General features: G+C 55.4%; 1 protein-coding gene across 1 annotated transcript in view; it reads right to left on the bottom strand.

Annotated features, from left to right (window-relative positions):
- CFAP46 (cilia and flagella associated protein 46) overlaps positions 1 to 21,244 on the bottom strand; it is a 122,997-nt gene that overhangs the window by 42,530 nt on the left and 59,223 nt on the right. The window contains 9 exon segments of the mRNA XM_017893795.1: positions 2,367 to 2,513; positions 3,715 to 3,847; positions 4,067 to 4,165; positions 7,833 to 7,981; positions 12,514 to 12,663; positions 13,451 to 13,609; positions 14,929 to 15,134; positions 16,333 to 16,504; positions 20,760 to 20,943. Coding sequence (XP_017749284.1) covers positions 2,367 to 2,513; positions 3,715 to 3,847; positions 4,067 to 4,165; positions 7,833 to 7,981; positions 12,514 to 12,663; positions 13,451 to 13,609; positions 14,929 to 15,134; positions 16,333 to 16,504; positions 20,760 to 20,943 — 1,399 coding nt within the window.

Here is a 21,244-nt window from a genome sequence, read left to right as displayed (position 1 = left end):
GGGTAGAGCTGGGGTAGAGGTGGGTAGAGCTGGGGTAGAGGTGGGTAGAGGTGGGTAGAGGTGGGGTGGAGGTGGGTAGAGGGGGGTGGAGGTGGGGTGGAGGTGGGGTAGAAGTGGGTAGAGCTGGGGTAGAGGTGGGTAGAGCTGGGGTAGAGGTGGGTAGAGGTGGGGTAGAGGTGGGTAGAGCTGGGGTAGAGGGGTGTGTGAGGCTGATGCCAGGGTCTCCAGTGCTGACACTGAGTGAGAGGCAGAGCCTGTCCTGAGGAGGAGGCAGCACAAGGCACAGTCACAGCCCCAGGGCAGATGTTTCCAGCCTGGAGGCCCCTGAGGTCGGCGGGGGTCTGAGTGCTGAGGCCACGGCAGGAGAGCCCAGGGGAGGTCAGAACGCCAAGAGAAAAGGCCACCATGTGGGTGGGCCTGAGAGGGGAGGGGAAAGCCAGAGAGCACGCAGTGGGGGTGGTGCCACCAGCAGGACGGAGAGAGCCCCGCCGAGGAGGGGCCAGGGTGGAAGGGCAGAGCACACTCCCATCGCCAGTCTGGGGGAGCAGGTTCAGAGAGGCTCAGGGGTGGGGCGGCCGGGCTGCACTGGCTGAGGGTGAGGTGGGGCAGGAGGGGAGGGCAGCACACGAAGGCAGGCGTTCTGCGATGTGGATGTGGCTGAGAAGCCAGGGTGAGCTGAGGGCCAAGTTGAGGACGGGAGCCGGGAGGCCTTCAGGCACGAGGGCGGGGAAAGATCGGGCAACAACCAACTTCCCGCCAGAGGCGCCACCTGCGAAACAAAGTCCCTGCACGGTGGCGGCGGCGGCAGCTGCAGGAGGAGGGTGGAGCAGCGCTCGTGGGAGTCCAGCACCTGTCACATCCGTCCCAGGACTGGGCTCCAAGGTCCACGGAGGCCCCGGCATGCAGCAGACTCACTCCCTAAGTCCCAGAGCTCTCACCACCTGACCCCGGGGTGAGGGAGGCTGGGCCTCTGCCCACCTCAGGGGCTTGACTCTCACCCCGGGAGCTCCCAGGAGCTCTTCCACACCTCCGGCCCTCCAGACCCAGCAGAGGCTGGCCCTCTCCTGTGGCTGTGGCCAAAAGAATGCTGCACCCATGTGCATCCCTTCCCCAGCTGTCCACAGCATCCTCAGTCCCTTCCTCAGACAAGCTCCCTTCTGACCCTGGTATGCACACACCCATCTCTGCTATCAGAGACCTGCTCACACCTGTCCAGTGCCTGAGACCTGCACACACCTGTTCTCAGTGCCTGAGACCTGCACACACCTGTCCCCCTGCCTGTGACTTGCACACACCTGTCTCTGCTATCAGAGACCTGCACACACCTGTCCCCTGCCTGAGACCTGCACACACCTATCCTCAGTGCTGGAGATAACGTCTGAACCTCTCAAGGCTTTGATGGGCGTCACTGAATTTTATACCATTCTAGGACCCTCTCCTTTTCTGGAGTTTTTCTTCAAAACAAGTGACAGGATGTCTGGTTCTGTAGCTCTGCCTCACCCTCCCAGTGAAAGCAACTCTAAAATCTGGACAGAAGATGTCACCATGTGTCTGAGGTGAGTTTGGAGGGCAGTCAGTGCTGGCAAAAACTGGCAACTACAATCTTTGCACAGAGAGAAGCACCCGTGGGCCTCCATCCATCTGGCTTTTTCACGGGGCTGCCATCCCTGCAGGGGAACAAAACACGGGGGAATGCAAGCGCCCGGGCTGAGGAGAGGAGGCTGCAGCTGGGACTTCCAGTGCTGAGGCCAGTCCCAGGAGGAGGGGCTGAGGCGAAGGGTCCGAGGTCCGTACTTCCCCTCAAGGCTGTCAGCTGGGTTTGGCTGCTCAGGGCAGAGGAGGATGTCACAAAGCCTGGCAGGAGCCAGCTGAGACCAAAAAGCTGCAGTGCCCGCTGGGGAGACCGGGCCTCAGCAAACGTCCCGGGGCTTTCACTGGGGACCGTAAGGGTCACATCCAGGGAGTGAGAGCAAAACGAACGAAGACCAGACCGGACCCGGATCCCTGGACCCAGGCGGCCCCGCACACGATCCGCCCTTTAGAACAAAGTGGCACTTCTGGCAGACACTCTTTGGGGTTCCCCAAGTTCTCATCCAGCCTCAGAAGGTAAGAAACTGACCGTGGCAGGAGGCAGAGAGGAGCCACCAACGCCCAAGAGAAACGAGAGGTTGCAGAGACCAGAGACCCACAACAGGTCCTGGAAATAGAAACTTCAGGAAACCGTGAGTGGCAAAGCAAAAGACGGACAGACAGAGGCCGTGCTAGAGATGAATGCTACAGCCCAAGCTTCTGCCTGCAGCCCCTTCGCTGTGCACAGTGCGCTGGGAGCGGCTGTGGATGGTGACGGGCTGGGAGGGGCTCCTCACCTGGAAAGCCAGATGAGCCTCCGACAGGAGCAGCCGTGCAGGCTGGTACAGGTTCATCTCCAGCAGAACTTCTGCCTTCAGCATCCACAGGTGGGGAAAGGACGTCCCATCCAGGCCCCTCCCGGTCTCCCCATTCATCTTCAAAATCTGGAAGACAACGCAGCCCCAGGCGGCAGGTCCCGACACTGCGACCTCCAAGTCCCATGGGACGAGCTCTGGCTCAGCAGCCATCTCTGTGACTCAGGAACCACACCACACCGAGGGCTCCCTGCTGGCCTAGGCACTGTAGGCGCCTCACAAGCTCCCCGTGCGCCCTGAGGCCAGGGCTCAGGCCTTTGCCTTTCCCCCGACAGACCTCGTGCACTCTGTGTACCTCTCTCTTCTCACGAATCCCCTTGCAGCCAACCAAGCCCACCGCTGGCCACCTAGAGCCTTTGCTACTCCACACACGCACACTGGGGTGTAGGACCCCCCGCCCCCCTTCGTGCTGCCGACCAACCCTGGGATCTGGGCCTGCCTGCGGCTGTGCACCCGGCCTTGCTAGGGCACCCCTGGCGTAGGCCGGTGGCTGAGCCCCTGCACTGGGATCTGGGCCTACCCCACATCCTCCCACCCTCTCCTGGCTAAGCAGAGACCCCGGTGGGGGCGGAGGCTGAGCCCCGCACTGCTGTGTTCTGGATCCAGGTCCTGTGCTGAGCCCCTGTCCTGTCCTGACTGCCAGGTCACAGGAAGCATGGCCTTTGCTCCTCCATGGTGCTCCCATGGTAACTGCGTTTTGGGTTAGGAGCTGGGCTGGTCACCTTCCTTTACGGGCAAATGCAGAGGGTGCTGTGCTCTCCTGCTGAGGGAAACCCAGGTGGCGGGAGGCCCAGTTCTGTCAGACGACGAACCCCCAGGTAGAGACCCCTCTTTGCTGTCCCCACCTTCTCTCTGCCTCTGCTCAGGCGCCTGGAAGGCCTGTTCCAGGGAGGCCTATGGTGCACATAAAGCTCATCTTTCCCAGGGAATTCCAGGGCCCACGGGAGGAGAAATCACTCACAGGAAGCCCCTTACACACTGACACACAGGCTGGCCCCTCGCACACTGACAGGCGCACAGGTCGGCCCCTCGCACACTGACAGGCACACAGGGCGGCCCCTCGCACACTGACACACAGGTCGGCCCCTCGCACACTGACAGGCGCACAGGCCGGCCCCTCGCACACTGACAGGCGCACAGGTCGGCCCCTCGCACACTGACAGGCGCACAGGCCGGCCTTCTGGCTCAGCTGCAGCCCTGCACGGCCATGAGGGCACCGGCGCCCCCTGGGCTGCAGGTCAGAAGGAGGGTTCTGGACGGTGAGGTTTACCTTGTCCTTGGCTTCCAGTGGTTTGATCTCCCCAGGCCGGATGGGAGGTGTCTGCTCACTCAGTGTTGGCAGGCTTTCTTCTAATAAAGGTTCCTTATTTTTCTCTTTTTTCAATGCGATCTCTTTTCTGCAGCTACGGTGAGTACAACAGACAATATGGGTTATCTGTGCACCACGAGCTCCCACCTCCAGCATGACCCAGGAGAACCAGCCACAGCTGTGTCCCCAAGTGCTCGCTCTCCCCAGAGGGCAGGAGTGCAGGGCAGAGGGTGGCTGGGTGGCTGGCCTTTCCCCGGCCACACCAAGGCCAAGACCCAAGCCCCAGGCGGCGCCGGGGGGGGACGGCACCCACCTGGCCTGCTCCAGCTCGCTGATGTACACCTGCCCGACGGCCTCTTCATGGTGCACAGCTGCTTCCCTCAGCGTCAGCTCGGAGCACACGTGGGCGAGGCTGTGGGAAGTGTGGCCGGGAGAGTCAGTGCCGCGCAGGAGCGGAGGGAGCCAGAAACAAAGCTACTGGGGTGTTTCACAGAAAATGGTCAACTAAAACATCGAGGCATACTTGGATGATATTTTCAATCATTTTTCAAGGTAAGCGAAATTACTAGGGAAAAGTGCCAGGTAGCTCCATCACATTTCAGGTGGGATTTTTTCCCTTTCCTTCACAGATCTCGTGTGAGGCATTATCTGTTGCCTCCTGGATACCGTCCGAGGAGAGGAGGCGGCCCTCAGGTGGGCTCAGCACCCACCACCACAAGCAGAGAAGCCTTGACTCCTGTTGAAAACCCTATTCTTGTAAAATGCTTTCAGGCAAGCAGGAAAGTTGCACAGACGCCAGGAAGCATCCCTGTGCAGGCCCCGGTGGCCCCTCTTGGCCCCATGACCACACCTGCTCCAGCTTCCTCTCCCGCTCCTGCCCCTGGGATATCTGAGCAAGCTGAAGACGCAACGTGCAGCCTTTCTCCCAGATCCTTCAGTGGCCCGGGCATGCTTCCATTGATCACACTGTGCTTTATCGTGCTGCTCAGATACTGCATATTTTACAAATTGCAGCCCTGAGTGTCCAAATCCATCGGCACCATTTTCTAACAGCACCTCCTCACTCGGTGTCTCTGTGTCACATTTTGGTGATTCTCAAAATATTTCAAAAAATCAAAATATTATTATGATTCTGTTATGGTGATCTGTGTTCAGTGATCTTTGCGGTTACCATTATAATTGTTTTGGGGCACCATCAACCACGCCCATATATGACAGTGAACTGAGTTGACAAATGTCCCGTGGGTTCTGACTGCTCCACGGCTTGGCTGCTCCCCCATTTCTCTCCCTCCCCTCGGGCCTCCCTATTCCCCAAGACACAGAAGTTTTGAAATTAGGCCAGTTAGTAACCCTGCGATGGGCTCTAAGTGTTCCAAAGAAAGGAACAGTCAAACATCTCTCACTTTAAAGGAAAAGCCAAAAATGATTCAGTTCAGTGAGGAAAGCGTGTAAGAAATGGAGACAGACTGGAATTCAGTTCAGTGAGGAAAGCGTGTCAGAAGTGGAGACAGACGGGAAGCTCGGCCCCTGCACCAGTTAACCAAGTTGTCAGTGCAAAGGGAAAGTCCTGACAGGAAATTCAAAGCTCCTACAGGGAACGTATGAATACACATGACGAGAAAGTGAAGCCGCCTCAGTGCTGACATGAAAAAGTTTCCATGGTCTGCGCCGAAGACCAAACCAGTCACAACATTCCTTTAGGCCGAAGCCTAATCCAGAGTGAGGCCCTCACTCTCTTCAATCCCACGAAGGCCAGGAGATGTGAGGAAGCTGCAGAAGAAAAGTTTGAAGCTGGCAGAAGTGGGCTCGTGAGGTTTAAGGACAGAAGCCGTCTCCATAACATAGAAGTGCCAGGTGAAGCAGTAAGTGCTGACGGAGACGCTGAAGTTTAGCCGGAAGATCCAGCCAATAGGAGCATCGACGGCGGCCACGCTAAACAACAGATTTCCGTTGTAGACCACACAGCCTTCTGTTGGAAGAAGATGCCTTTAGGACTTTCATAGCTAGCGAAGAGAAAGTCAATGCCTGGCTTCCAAGCTTCCAAGCACAGACTGACTCTCTTGCTAGGGGTTAACGCAGTTGGGGGCTTTCAGTCGAAGCCAGTCCTCATTCACCATTCTGAAAATCCCAGGGCCTTTATGAATGATGCTCTATTGGCCGGGCGCGGTGGCTCACGCCTGTAATCCCAGCACTTTGGGAGGCCGAGGAGGGCAGATCACGAGGTCAGGAGATCGAAACCATCCTGGCTAATATGGTGAAACCCCGTCTCCACTAAAAAAAAAAAAAAAAAAAACACAAAATATTAGCCAGGCATGTTGGTGGGCACCTATAGTCCCAGCTACTTGGGAGGCAGAGGCAGGAGAATGGCGTGAACCTGGGAGGCGGAGCTTGCAGTGAGCTGAGACGGTGCCACCGCACTCCAGCCTGGGCGACACAGCAAGACTCTGTCTAAAAAAAAAAAAAAAGAATGATGCTCAATGTACTCTGCCTCTGCCTGTGCTCTATAAGAGGACAACAAAGCCTGATGTCAGCACATCTGTTGACAGCATGGTTTGCTGAATATTTAAAGCCCACTTTTGAGACCTATTGCTCAGAAAAACAGATTCCTTTCAAAATAGTACTGCTCACTGGCAATGCTTCGGCCACCCAAGAGCTCTCACGGAGATGTACAAGGAGACGAATTCTGTCCCATGCCTGCTAACACCACTGCTAACATCGCATCCATGCAGCCCATGGATCAAGGCGTCATTTCGACTTTCAAGTCTTACTATTTACAAAGCACATTTAATAAAGTTACAGCTGCCACAGACAGTGATTCTTCTGATGGATCTGGGCAAAGTGAATTGAAAACCTTCTGGAAAGGATTCGTCATTCTAGATCCCATTAAGAACATTCCTGATTCATGGGAGGAGGCCAAAATAGCAACATTCACAGGAATTTGGAAGAAGTTGATTCCAACCCTCATGGATGACTTCGAAGATTCAGGACTTCAGTAGAAGGAGCGACAGGTGTGGGGGAAACAGCAAGAGAAGCAGTCAGAAGTGGAACCTGAAGATGGCCCTGAATTGCCACAGTCTCAAGAGAAAACCTGAATGGATGCAGAATTGCCTCTTACGGACGAGCAGAGAAAGTGGTTTCTTGAGATGGGATCTGCTCCTGGTGAAGATGCTGTGAACAGCGTGGAAATGACAAAAGGGACCTAGAATATTCCATACATTGAGTTGATAAAGTGGGAATAGCATTTAAGAGACCGACTCCAAGTTTGAAAGAACTTCTGCCGTGGGTAAAATGCTATCAAACAGCGTTGCATGCTACAGATAAATCTTCTGTGAAAGAGTTGATTCGTGTGGCAAATTTTATTGCTGTCTTATTTTAAGAAATTGCCAGCCTTTTTAGCATGTTTAGCACATACATTTTAAATGGATGTGTGTGTATTTTTAGACATAATGCTATCACACACTTCATAGACTACAGAATAGTGCGAACCTAACTTTTATACGCTCTGGGAAGCCAAAAAATTCACGTGACTTGCTTTATCATGGTATTTGTTTTGTTTCGGAACCTAACCCACAATATCTTCAAGATAGGCCTGTATTTCCTTAAAACAAGAATATTCTCTTAAGGATCGGGTAGAAATTTTACAATAAAAATATCATATTTTATTTTTAAAATTTTTAGTAACAGGGTCATGCTCTGTTGCCCAGGCTAGAGTGCAGGGGCACGATCGTAGCTCACTGCAGCCTCGACTTCTTGGGCTCAGGTGATCCTCTTGCCTCAGCCTCCTGAGTAGTTGGGACAACAGGTGTGTGTCACCATACCTGGCTAACATATTTTTTAAATTTTCTGTAGAGATGGGGTCTTGCTGCGTTGCCCAGGCTGGTTTCAAACTCATGGGATCAAATAGTCCTCCCGTCCCAAGCAAAAATACCATTTTATATTCAAATATTTTTATTTACTTGGTGTTCAAGTCCCAGGGACTTTATTATTTACACAGTCAACTACAGAATTAATATTTTAACATGCTGTTCATTTTTGTATTCTTTGGGGAAATCACACTCCAAAACAGGAGCTGTACCCACCGAAGGTGGTAGAGATCCGCTAGGCCCTTGCTTCCCACCACGGAGTCCGAAATCAGCACCCCCAACTGCAGGACGGGGACCGTGAGTTCGTGTAGGCACATCTTCTGCAGGGCCTTGACCAGGTGGTCCAGGAAATACAAACTGTACGTCTACATGGACACATAACACACACAGGAGGTCACAGGAGTGGGTGTAGACTACAAGCATAAGGGTCTTTCCTCAGAGAACCCCCTCCCTTCCCGTGCCAGCACATGTCCGCATATAGCAGGTGCTCAGCACACTTCTGTGGGATGGATGGAGGCTGTGCTATCTTCCCTCCCTCTCCCACTCATGGGTTTCATTTGGTCACATGTGATAATCTTTGTGAACATCAGCACCCAAGTATGAAGATCCCCACAAGAAACACACCCATTCATGGATTTATTCAAATTTATGTGTTTGTTTCATTTTTCCACTAAAAACTACTGACTCACTAGAGACAGAATTTCTTTGTGTGCACACACAACCACTTAAACATTTAATATATAAAGAAGAGCTAATGCTTCCTATGATGTTGGACTCAGTTTGTTAAAACCATTACTCTTGAGTGGGAAATTAGGAAAGTTGGATGACCTGTTGCAAAAGCGTACTTCTAAGAACTGGAGGGTAATCAATATTCAAAGAATGACCGGGCCGAGATCTGGAAGTCAGTATGCATCCTGGCTATCAGGCACTGACACAGCCGAGGGCCCCACGGCGCTCTGCACCGTGCTGCAGGCTGGGCTTAGAAAACTGGGTTCAGGGGCCGGGCGTGGTGGCTCAAGCCTGTAATCCCAGCACTTTGGGAGGCTGAGACAGGCGGATCACGAGGTCAGGAGTTCGAGATCATCCTGGCTAACACGGTGAAACCCCGTCTCTACTAAAAAATACAAAAAACTAGCCGGGCGAGGTGGCGGGCGCCTGTAGTCCCAGCTACTAGGGAGGCTGAGGCAGGAGAATGGCATAAACTTGGGAGGCGGAGTTTGCAGTGAGCTGAGATCTGGCCACTGCACTCCAGCCCGGGCGACAGAGCGAGACTCCATCTCAAAAAAAAAAAAAAAAAAAAAAAAAATGGGTTCAGGGCCCACCAAGAGCTCCACTCTCTCACTCTCTCTCTCAGGCTGGGTTCTTGAAGGGCTGCACCTTAGAATTCCAGGCAATCTAGGAGGAGGCCATTCCCTCAGGGATGACAGCCAGGCAGAGGGGCCATGCGGGCGGCCTGGAAAGCACGGGGTCCCTTGAGAGGTCGATGGAATTGATCACTCCTGGTGAGGCTGATCAGGAGAGCGAGCGAGGGGTGACAGGGCTCTACAGATCTCACAGGCATTAAAAGGTAATACAAGGACATTGAGAACAACTTCATGACAATATATCCAAAGTGCATTTTAAATAAAAACATCCCAGAAAAAATGCAACCCATGAAAACTGTTACAAGAAGAAACAGAAACTCTGAAGAATTCTATAACTATGAAATAAATTGGATGCATAATTTAAAATTTTCTCAAACAGAAGCTCTGGGCTCAGATGGCTTTACCAGGGAATTATTCCAGACATTCAAGGATGAAATAACCACCAATCTTATACAAATTTCTCCTAACAATAGTCAGAAAGGAACACTTGCTAACTGACTAAAAGGCCAGCATAACTTTTACCACATCCTGAGGAGGACACACATGAAAGGAAAATTAAACATCATCTTCCTCACAAGCACAGACGGACACACCCTGGACAGAAGAGCCGCCAACCAAAGCTGGTGACATAGAGTGAGTGACAGTACAGCCAAGCTGCCCTATTGTGATAATCATTAGAAAGAACCAAGGTAATTAATTCAAGGAATGAAGGAGGAAAACACCATCTGCATAGATGGAGAAAATATTTGATAAAATATAAAAGCATTCATGACTAAAATTCTTAGAAAATAGAAATAAACTTCCTTAATCAATAAAGATCTATAAAAACCTACAACAAACATGAATTACACTTCCAAGTAAAATGTTGGAAACTTTCCTTTGGGATAGGGCGCACAACATAAAAATAGATGTTATCACCATTTTTATTCAACCTCATACTGGAGGTCCTTGCTAGAATATAAGGCAAGGTAAAGAAAAAACAGTGTAAAGAGTGGAAACCAAAAAAGAAAAATGTGTTTGCAGATAAAATGACAATGTACACACAAAATCCAAAATAACCTACAGACAAATTACTAAAGTTATAAAGAGCTTAACAAAATGGATGCTTACAAGGCCAAAATGAAAACAATTACATTTCCACAGTTTATCTGGAGTTTAAACATGAAACAACAAAGCTATATTTACAACAGCATCAAACATTTCAAATACACAGAAATAAATCTGACATGTATAACTGCCATGCAGAAAACTCTGGTCTATTGTTAAGAGACGCTGAAGATGACCTAGGTCAATGGAGAGACAGACCATGTCCATGGATCAAAAGGCTCAACACCATAACAATGTCGGTTCTCCACAAAGTAACTTACAGATTCAATGCAATGTCAGTAAAAACTCTACCAGGGTTTGTGATGGGTCTGACACACCGATTCTAAAATACACATGGACATGCAATGGAGAATAAAAAGAAGAGCCCAACCATCCTGAAGAATGAGGTAAGGAGATTTTCTCTACCAAATACTCATGGTTGTGAAGCTCAGTAATTGACACTGAGATGATGCTGCAAGGACAAAAAGCTAACAGAAAGCAAGAGAGACCCCAAAGCAACCCCATGCACAGGTGGGCACCTGCTCATGCCCAGTGCAGCCAGCAAGGAAGGTGGCCAGTGACATTTCAGAAGTGGTGTCAGAACAACAGGACACCCTGACTGCCAAGCTTGAGGCTTGACCCCTACCTCACACCACACACACATCAAGTTCAGGTGATAGGCAAAACTATAAAGGTGCAAAATATTTCCAGTTTTTGGAAAAATACTATAACAGAGTATCTGTACAACCTCCAGAAATGAAAACGTCAAAAAAGGATACACAAAAAACTGACTAATTACAAAGGAAAAGACTAATGACTCTTATTACATTAAAACTACTAATCCCTGTTCCCAAAAAGACCTCCTTAACAGAGTGGAAAGGCAAGGCACGAAGTGGAGGCAGATCTGCTGGTCACATGGCTGCTCATGCGATTTTCCAGAATAAAGGATTCCTTCAAACCAATAAGGAAAACTCAGAAACCTTAATTAAATATGGGCAATAGCCTGGAGGGCACAACACAAGAGAGGACCTCCAAGGATAGGAAGCATTGAAGGCCAACCTCACTGTGGCCAGGGGTGTCCCATTAAACAATGGGGAATGCCACTGCCCACCCACCGGCTGCGGAGATTGAGGGGAGAGTCATCAGCAGGGATCTGCACAGGGCCACTCTACCCATGGCAGGCACAGCAGTGCACTGAATGACCACTGTGGAGGGCAGCATGGCAGTGTGGCACCAAACGTCACAGGTGGAGATTCACATCCTCCATGGTCCAGAAAGTCTGTGATGGGTGTGTCCTCCAGGCATGGGGGCATGTGGGCACCAGGACACAGTGCACAGATAGTCACAAAAGCTTCATGTAGTAGCTGTTAACTGGAAACAGCCCATCCACCAGCAGGTGGATGGACGAACCATGGCCTGTCCACACAATGGGCCACCCACAGCAGTGCACGGAAACAAACACAGACAGACTGGCCTGTCCATGTAATGGGTCACCCACAGCAGTACACAAAACATAGACCATGGCCTGTCCACACAATGTGTCACCCACAGCAATACATGAAACACAGACCATGGCCTGTCCACATAATTGCCACCCACAGCAATGCACGAAACACATCGACAGACCACGGCCTGTCCACGCAATGGGCAACCCACAACAATGCATGGAACAAACACCAGACCATGGCCTGTCCACGTAATTGCCACCCACAGCAATGCATGGAACAAATCATGGGGACACAGCGAGCCTGGCCAGTCCCACAGACGGAGTCCCAGGTGAAGGACGCTCACCAAAGAGAATCCACCCCAACAAGGCACAGATATCTAGTGGACACCCAGTCCCAGCCCCTGGAGCTGTGTGCATGACCACAGAATGGCGAAAAGGACTTGCGGATGCGATAAGGTGAGGACCCCGAGGCGGGGAGGGTCTCCGGGATAGTCCAGGTGAGCCCTAAATGTATTTCTGTGGGAGGGAGCGGGAGATTTGATCTGCACAAAAGAGGAGGCCACATGACCACAGAGGCTGACCGGGATGAGACAAGAGGGACCTTCCCCGGGCCCCTTGGAGGGTGGAGGGTGTCACCCTCCCGACACCTGGATTTGGGCCCAGGGAAACTGATTTTCAGCTTCCGGCCTCCAGAACTGTGAGGGGATCAATTCCTGTTGTTTTAAGCACCCAGTTGTGGGAGCTTGTCATGAACACCTGTCCTGTCTTGCTAGGTACGTGTTGGACTTGGGTGGGGAAAGAAGGAAGGCTTTCCTGGGTGTCGGCAGTTAGGGGCAGACAGTGGTGCTGAGAGGGCCTGTAGCGGGCTGGGGGCTGACGGAACTCTTTCCTGTCCTCCTTTTTCTGGCTACAGTTCACAGTGGAAACTGGACCTGGGGACAGGTCAGGGGGACACCATGCTGTGGCCAAGGTCTTGAGCCTTTTCCTTATGTCAACGTACCGGCTTCTGGATACTTGAGGGGTTAACAGTAGAGTCACTTCTGTCCTGTTTCAGCACAGACAGCACTTCCTCGGGGCAGGAGTAGGAAGCCCACTCTTCTATGCTCGTGGGTAAGTCTTCCAGTTGTTTCTTAGGAGCTGGGCTTTGACACTAGAAAGGTAAGAATGCAGGATTTCCCTGAAATGGTGGAAACAGCAGACACCGTCCCCCTGCCCCCACCGGCATGGCTGTGCAGCAGGCAGGCCACAGCCCTGGGGAGCCGGCATCCCCCCCACCAGCAGACCCCAGCGAGTACCCAGATCCAGCCTCTGACAGTTTCCAGGCAGTGCACGCAAAGCTTTCTGCCCTGTGCACAGCCAGAGTCGGCCTGGGGGTGCCCAGGCTCTGGACTTCCAGGAGCTAAAGCTCTGCAGCCTCTGCCTCCTGCATCTCCCCTCAGTGACAGCTGACTGGTGAGCTCAGCAGTGCTCGTGCCACGGTCCGGGTGTGAGTGTCCCGCTCTGGGAAGCTGGGCGGCCAAGTGGTTTCTCTGCCCAGCACTTTCAGAAGCGGATACTTGCAGAGAGAAAGGTTTCATGGGATTGAAAAAATACTTTTCTCATTGCTCTGGGACCCAGACCCTGGGCTTTGTCTACTGCCATGGCCTCCGAGCCTGGCAGACCTGGGATGACGTGCTTTGTGCAAGTTGCGTGTGTTACGTGGCTAGCTCCAGGCCCGGGATTCCCGCCAGGGACAAGCCAGGGTGCTTTACAGACATTCCCTCGCACTGTCCTCCAAGAACCCTGACAGGGAGAGAAACCAGGGCACAGAGGCCGGCCAGGGCCCAGCCTCTGCACTGAGGCCAGCTGGGGCTCCTCCGAGAACCCTGACAGGCAGGGAAACTGAGGCACAGGCCATCCTGGTCCCGGCCTCTCCACCACGGCTGCCCGGGCACCACCTGCTTGGGCTCCTTGGCTTTCTCCTCCTTTCCCTTCTCCTTCTCCTTCTCTTTACTCCTCTCATTCTCCTTCTCTTTTTTAGGCAATAACAGATGTGAGCTGGTTGCTGCCAGGGGTCTGCTTTCTGGAACTGATTTTCCTGCTGTCATCAAGGAAACCTGGGCAGGGATGAAATCCACGTTTGCAGCACTGAACACCCACCTGCCACCCACTCCGCCCAGCCTCCACTCCTGGATGAGGGACGCTCAGACGCGCGGGGCTCCCCAAGCTCTAGCGCTCTGGTGTCTTACGTCCCCGTCAGCTGCTGTCGGGTGAGTCCCTAGAGCCCAGAGCGGGGCTGGCCAGGGGTGTGGGCACTGGGGGCTGCAGGGACATGCCCGTGAGCATGCTGGCTCCACGGGTGTCCCTCAGTCTCACTCCACAGCACGACACCCCTGGCCCTGGGGCTCCCTGCTGACCATCCCACACCCTCCCTGCAGCGGCTCTTGTCAGGGCTGTGCCCAGGAAGGGAGGACATTGGGCACGTCTCCTTGGCAGGCCCTGCTGGCCCCTTGCAGCCCTGACACGTGTGGGTGTTTGCAGCAGGCATGGCTGGCCCTGGGGGGGGGGACTTGCCACTCCGCAGGTGAATGAGTTCAAGGTCTCTAATTAAGAACACATGAGAATAACATTGAGCAATTCTCCTAGAAGCGTCACAAAGAATGGCGGCTTGGGCGCCCATGGCCCCAGGTCTGGCAGTGGTGGAGGCTGGTGGGGGGCTGGCGTGGAACATTCTGAAGACGGGATGAGGGGGCCTCCCTGCCTTTCCTGCTCTGCCCATGGCTGGGCGGTGGCCCTGTTGATCCCAAGATGCCCTATGGGGGTTCCAGGCAAACTCGTCCTCAGAAGAAAGGCCTGCCATGCCCGGCGCTGCCCTGCTGGGTGTAGCCTGCAGGAGGCCTGGACAGACGCATGGGGCGGCCCCCAACAGTGCTCCTGGTGGGCTTCACAGGGAGAGGTGGTAGGAGGAGCAGGATAAGGAAGGGGGTGGGAGTGGGGCACAGAAGAAGGTTCTGGAAGCCCCGTCAGCGGGCGGTTCAGGAGCTGTTGGGCCCCAGCTGCCAACAGAGGCGCCTGCTGCTGCCTTGGCGTGGCGAGCCAGGCAGAGGCAGTTTTGGGTGGTGGTCGGCAAGGGCACTGGGGCGGGTGTCAGGGAGGACTGGCTGATCTGGAGGGAGCCATGAGCCCTCCCGTGGGGAGTGCTGGGAATGTGGAGGGTGCAGGAGTGAAGAGGGGAGCCTCTTGTTTTTATGCTGATGGAAATCATCCGGTAGAGAGGAAGAACCTGGACGTCGCAGGAAACTGCTCACATCTCAGAGGTCTTTAGGAAATGCTGGGAAAGGCTCTGACGCCTTTAAAATGCTCACTGCAGTCTCCCCAGCCCACAGTCCGTCCCGGGAGGCGTTGCAGGGACAGGGGAGCCTTCGCTGGGCCTCACCTGCCAGATGTGCCTGAAGAAGGCATAGGCTGCAAGGCAGCAGTCCTCGTAGCCCTCGGCACCCGGCGACAGCACCAGTGCCAGCAGGATGTGCACACGGGCCAGCGCCTCCAGCTGCCGCACGCTATGCAGCTGCTCCAAGGACACGACCTCCCCGGCCTCGGACACGGGGCTCTGTGGGGGCATCTGCACAGCCACGTACTCCCCTGAAACACGGGGTGCCCGAGGCTGAGAGCAGGCCCGGCTACGGGTCTGTGGGCCCCAGGCCACTCCCTTCCCTGCCCGAGGCTGCGGTGGACTGCCCAGTGCCTCGCCAACCCCCGGTGCTCCACTCTGCTTGCAGGGGGTTCGGGAGCCAGGGAAAGAGCCTCGTGTTGCACTTACTTCTGCGGAAGGCTTGAGGCTTGGCTGCCCCCTCCACCCCAGGGGCACCTCCCCAACTTCTCAGCTCCCAGGCCCCAGGTTCCCCCAGGGCCCTGAGGGCCTCTCCCTGCTGCCCCCCTGTGGGTTCCTGGAAAGCCTCATGAGCTGGCACACTTGGCCTGGGGCCACCCGTTCCCCTGTCCCCAGGCTGTCCCCGAGGGGCCCTGGGGTTCTGAGCAGGGCCCCCACCATCCTGACGGGGGGGCTAGGACCAGCAGCCACAGGGAGGGTGGCCCTGAGCAAGCCAGCATTGACAAGTGCTCTAGGATGGCCCTAGACGTCTAGATGGCTCTAGGACGGCTGTGTGCACGTGTGTGTGTGCGTGTGGGCGTGTGTGTGGAGTGGCCACCCTAGCTGGGCTCTGCCAGCCTTTGCTCTTCACAGCAGGCCTGCAGGAACCACCCCATGGGACTCTCCATGCACACCTGCGCTCCCCACAGAGTTTCTGCCCTGGGTCACCCTGAGCTGATGCCCAGGCACTAGCGGTGTTTACACTCTGGACGATGCCAGTGGGGCCGCCATCGTCTGCCCAGGTCCCCACTTACCAGCAAACTCCCACCTCCCTGCACTGCTGTGAGCAGGGGCCGGGTGGCCAGGGGCCTGCTGAGGAGGAGCAGCTGGAGAAAGGAGCCCCGACCTCGAGTCGGAAGCGACTTTGGGGATGGCTGAGGTGCCCACAGGGTCTGAGGTGCTCCCCCAGCCTCCTGAGGAAGGCGGCCTCTGGGCTGGCCCAGCTGTGTGCCTGAGAACACGCCTTCTCCCTGACCTGGACAGAGCCTTTCTGTGAAGGTCATCTGGTGGTGGTCAGGCTGAGTCCCTCAGGGCCCCTGCAGAGGACAGCACTGAGACGCATCGGGGCTCCTGGCCTCCAAAGCCTGCACGGACACGTGGATGCCCAACGGCCGTCCAGACCACGGAGCGCGAAGCAGAGCTCTGGGGGAGCAGCGTGGGGTCGGCACCCTGCCCGCGGTGTGGGCTCACCATCCGGCGTGGGCTCTGCCTCAGGGGCGTCGCTGGGCGGCTTCATGGCCAGCAGGATCTCAACGGCCCAGTGGAGGTGGAAGACCACGTCCTCGAGAGGGAAGTGTCTGTGGTGGAGCCACTGGCCGAACTCCATGAGGTACTCCACCTTCTGCCACTCCGTCTCAGGCTTCTGTGGGAGTGAACAGAAAGGGCGACACCCTCGCGACAGCCCTCAAGGCTTTCCTGATGCAGTGAAACACTTTCCTTGCTCATTTTCTAGAAGAAAAGGTTCATTCTTATCCCACAGTGATCGTTTGGAGGCTGCCTCTAATGAGGTCAAGTTGCCATTTAGGCTCATTGGGACGTTTCAGGCACAGGCGAGGCGGCGCTGCTGTTTCTTTTCGCAGGCAGCGTGTGGGCAGGCTGCAGCTTGGCAAATTCCTTCCCTGTCTCCTCACCCTCTGCAGGTACCACCTCCTGGGGCCTCCCGGGTCCCCAGGCATTCCCTGTGCTGCAAGAGGACACGGGACAGGGGTCCTGCTGTCGCCCTGTCTGTGGGTGGCCCTGTCTGGGTGGTTCTGCGGGCAGCCCCGTGTCCCTGCTGGAAAGGACGCCTCCTCAGGGCAGGAAAGGTGCTTACCCTGTCCTGCGTCCAGATGCAGAGCCCAGTCCAAGGCCTGGCCGGGGCAGACTTGGCCACCGTCGCTACAGAATCAGATGAGACCACCCTAACCTGACCCTTGCAGAGTAGAGCCCCAGCCCTGCGAGCCGGGGTTAGCCTGCGCTGCGCCCTCCGCAGCCCTGCGAGCCGGGGTTAGCCTGCGCCGCGCCCTCCGCAGCCCTGCCGGCTGGGGTTAGCCTGCGTGGCACCCTCCCCTCCACAGGTGTTGCCGGGGCCACAGCCACACTCTTCTCCAGCAGGGTGGACCTCGCATGGGTGTCGCCGCCACTTCATTTCTGCTGCCAAATATCTGTGGCTCTCTGAGCGCTGGCCCATGCCACTTATTCAGCCCACGAATCTGCTGGGGGTTCCCTCTGTGCCCGGCACTCACGCTGCATCAGCTGTCATAAGCAGGTGCCTGTGGGCCTCAAAGCACAGATGCTCTGCAGGACACATGGCTCAGGACCGGAGACCCAGTGGTAGTAGGAATGGGGCCTCCCCCGGCGGAAGCCGAGGAGAGCCTTGAGGCGCTGAGAAATACCATGGGGGGTGTTTGTGGGGAGGGTGCTCCAGGCAGGGGTGCAAGGCCCTGCAGTGCGGGTAAGACAGGAAGGGACTGAGCCACAGCACCGTGGGCTGGATAATGCGGAGAGCAGCTCTGACCTGGACCTGGGGAGCCTCCCACTGCTCTGCAGAGAGCAGGCTGGGACGAGCCAAGAAGAGGTTAGCTGCCCACACAGGGAGACGGAAAAGAGCCCAGAGCAGCAGGGAGTGGGGGGTCTGGACAAATCTGAGGGTGAAGCCCATAGTGGAGTGTTGGATGGGCAGGTGTGAGCGTGGAGGGGTGTGGAGGGCGTGGAATGTGGGGTGTGAGTGGTGTGTGTGGGATGTGGGTGTGAGTGGTGTGTGTGGGATGTGGGTGTGAGTGGTATGTGTGTGGGGTGTGAATGGTGTGTGTGGGATGTGGGTGTGAGTGGTGTGTGTGGGATGTGTCGGGTGTGAGTTGTGTTTGGGGGTATTGGGAGTGAATGGTGTGTATGAGATGTGCGTTACAGGTGTGAAGTTGAGGCCTGTGGGGTGTGTCTGGGTTGCAGCTGTGGGCTGTTATGTCATGTGTGTCTGTGGGTCTAGGTGCAAGGTGTGGGTTTGTTGTTGGTGTTGGGTGTGAGTCCAGCCACTGGAGGATGGAGCTGCAACATCTCGAGGGGAAAGGCAAGAAGAAGAATGGTGGGAAAAGCAGGCATTTGGTTTTGGGTAAGACGCTGGCCCCAGGGCGGGGCCAGGCAGGCAGCAGGATTCACAGGTCTAGGGGCAGGGTCTGGGCTAGAGAATTGCTTGTGGGGAAAATGGGCGGCAGCCATGTTTAGTTCAGGACGTGGGGTGAGATCAGATGGCCAAGGTCCTGCCCTTAGCCCAGGGCCTTCTCTGTCATGAAGAGGTGGGAAGGGGAGAAGGATGGGGAACTGGTGAGGTGGTGGGGCCTGGGAGCCACGTGAAGGATGCCCATGGATGGGGAAGGAAGGGAGCAGCTGTGGAGGCTGGCAGTGGCTCCCACAAAAGCTGTGGACATTGGGGAGGGTCTTGGCCCTGATGGGGAGGTTCAAGGGAGAGCGGGTCATCTTCTCAACAGAAGTGTGGGGCCACCCGGCGTCCACAGGCTGAGGAGTGCCGGCGACCCTGCCTCACACCGTATAACTCACAAATGTAACAGCTACAACTATAAAACTCAGAAGAAAACGGGAACAAATCTTCAAGACCTTGGGTTATGCAACAGTTTCGCAGATACAACGCCAGAAACGCAAGCAACAAAACAAGAAACAGACAACTAGAATTTCACCACAATTTAAAACATATTTGTGCCACAAATCATGCCATCCCGGAAGTGAGGAAGTGGTTGAAAAAGCAGCTCACAGAATGAGAAAGGGTTTGCAGATGATGCTCCTGCTAAAGAACCTGCATCCACAATACACCATGAGCTCCTATAAGGCAATGAAAACCAAACCACCAGATTAAAAATGGGCAAAGGACTGCAATGAACACTTCTCCAACCACCTACAAATGGCCCATGGGCACGTGGGAATACGCACCCCTTCATGCGTGGCTGGGAAAATGCAGGCAAACCAAACACGAGGAGAAACCCCTTCACACCCACCGGCACAGCCAGAACCGTCAGACAACATCGAGAGCTGGTGAGCGTGTGGAGAAACCGCCGCCCACACCCTGCAGGTGGGAAGGCAACCCTGTGAGGCTGCTGTGGGAGGCAATCTGGCACTTCATCTCATGGCCCCACACAGGGCCACCGGGTGCCCAGCAACTCCACTGCTGGGCTGTGCCCCCAGGGGACGAGGAGGGGGCCACGCAGAACTCGGGAGCAAATGCTGACCGCACCTTTCCTCACAGCAGGCAGATAACGGGAAACAACAAACAGCCAGGTGTGGACTGTGAGACACGGAACAGAATATGACTGAGCCCTAAACGGGAATGATGGGGATGGCCCTGGGCGATGTCATGCTGAATGAAGGGCCACGTAAGGCTTGGCTCTGTTGACAGAAAATGTCCAGATCCGCGGCTTGCTGGGGCCGATGGCGGTAGGGAAGGATGGGGAGTGAGTGCTGATGGATGCAGGGTTTCTGGGGGGTGATGAAACCTTCTAAAATTGTGTGTGGGTGATGATTATATAACTCTGAGAATTCACTAAAAACATCACATTGTACCTCTCACAAAAACAGAGAACTGGAGGAAGGACTCGGGTAAGTGAAGACAGAAAACACTTTCAAGGGTTTCTGCCCCAGCACGACTCGGCTGGGTCCTGCCTTCCCCAGTTGTCCCGCAGCCTCCCCTCCTCAGGCCCTTCCTGCTTTCCCTGGAGGAGGCCAGGTCCTTGCCTGATCCCCGCCAACCCCAGCAGGGCAGCTGCCGAGGAACGACGTGGCCTCTGGCTCCCGGGAGAGAGGCGCAGTGGCTCCCTGTGGCTCCCCCATGGTGGTACCCGGGCATCTGCCTTGACTGCCCAGCGCCCTGAGCTGGCACTCACACAGCACCATCAGAGACCCCCAGCCATCCTCAGTTCCCAACGCCAAGGTCTGCCTGGACACCAGAGCAATCCAAAGACCTCAGGGCAGGATTGCTCAGTGGTTTCTCTGAGCCGGAGAAACAGCCTGCGTAACAGAAAAGCCTTTTAAGATCTTCACTAACGTTGAAAGGTTCACGCCTTTCACACCAGGGGCCTGGGATGCCTTTTCATCCCCAAGATGAAGTTCTCGGTACGCACCACATGGCCCTTGCTTCTGACAAGCAGACACATCAAATCAACGCCAAAGCACCCACCTCCTCCTGAGCCCACCCCACGTGCATCGAAGGGAACATCCGTCTTGCCTTCCTGGGGGTGAGGAAGAGACACCAGCATCCCCAGAAAGCCGGCATCCCAGGGCCCTGCAGAGCCCTGCTCCCCTCCGCTGCCACCTGCCCATCTGGGCCCCTGGGCCTCCAGGGCGCTTCTCCTTGGGGCATCACCCTCTGGCTCCCCCTCACCCTGCTCAGGGACAAGGACCTGACCACGACCCCTCTATGCTGGAAAGGGACCACTGAAACCAGCTCCATCCATCATCCCTGACTGGTCGGCAAGAGGAGTGCCCAGGGCCTCACGGTGCATTCTCTGCACCGTCAGCCATGGCTGCTCTACGTGCCGCCCACGCCAGGACCCGGCTGAGCTTCTGTCTACACGGTTCTCCCTTTTGCTAAAGGACACATTTTACAATGTGCACCCACGCTCAGGGCTTCGCACCTGCAAGGCCTGGATGGCGCTGCTGTAGCAGGCCAGCTCTCCAGACACGCTTGGTGAGTTCAGGGCCAGGCGGTGCCACATGCGCGCCAAGTAGTCCTCACTCTCGGCCTTGAATTTCTGTATTTCCATCGAGAAATTCTGCCCGAGCTTGGCCTTCACGATGACCATGTGCTTGAAGATCAAGCTAAAGAAAGGGAAGGTGAGAAACCAACGTCGGGATCGGGTGGCAGAATTCTCAACGTGTGTGATGCGGCCGGGACTTACTCCTCCACTTTCTGCTTAAAAAGACAAAGCAAAGCAGAGTCCAGGGGAGTAGGGGTCTTGAGCCTGCGTGGGGTTTTCCGTCCCCGCTCTCCCTATGTTGAATTCTCCTGGGGAAGTCAAGTCTTCCAGCGCCAAGTGGGAACCTGGGGAGGCCTAGGCAGAGGAGGGCAGTGAGGAGCAGGGGTGCACACTCTGGGCGGGGGTGCAGCAGGCGGGGGGAG

Source organism: Rhinopithecus bieti, unplaced genomic scaffold (assembly GCF_001698545.2).
Source record: "Rhinopithecus bieti isolate Rb0 unplaced genomic scaffold, ASM169854v2 scaffold_24263, whole genome shotgun sequence".
In the NCBI taxonomy this organism is placed as follows: Eukaryota; Metazoa; Chordata; class Mammalia; order Primates; family Cercopithecidae; genus Rhinopithecus; species Rhinopithecus bieti.
Note: the sequence above shows the minus strand (reverse complement) of the source record. Positions and strands in the feature narration are given on the sequence as shown.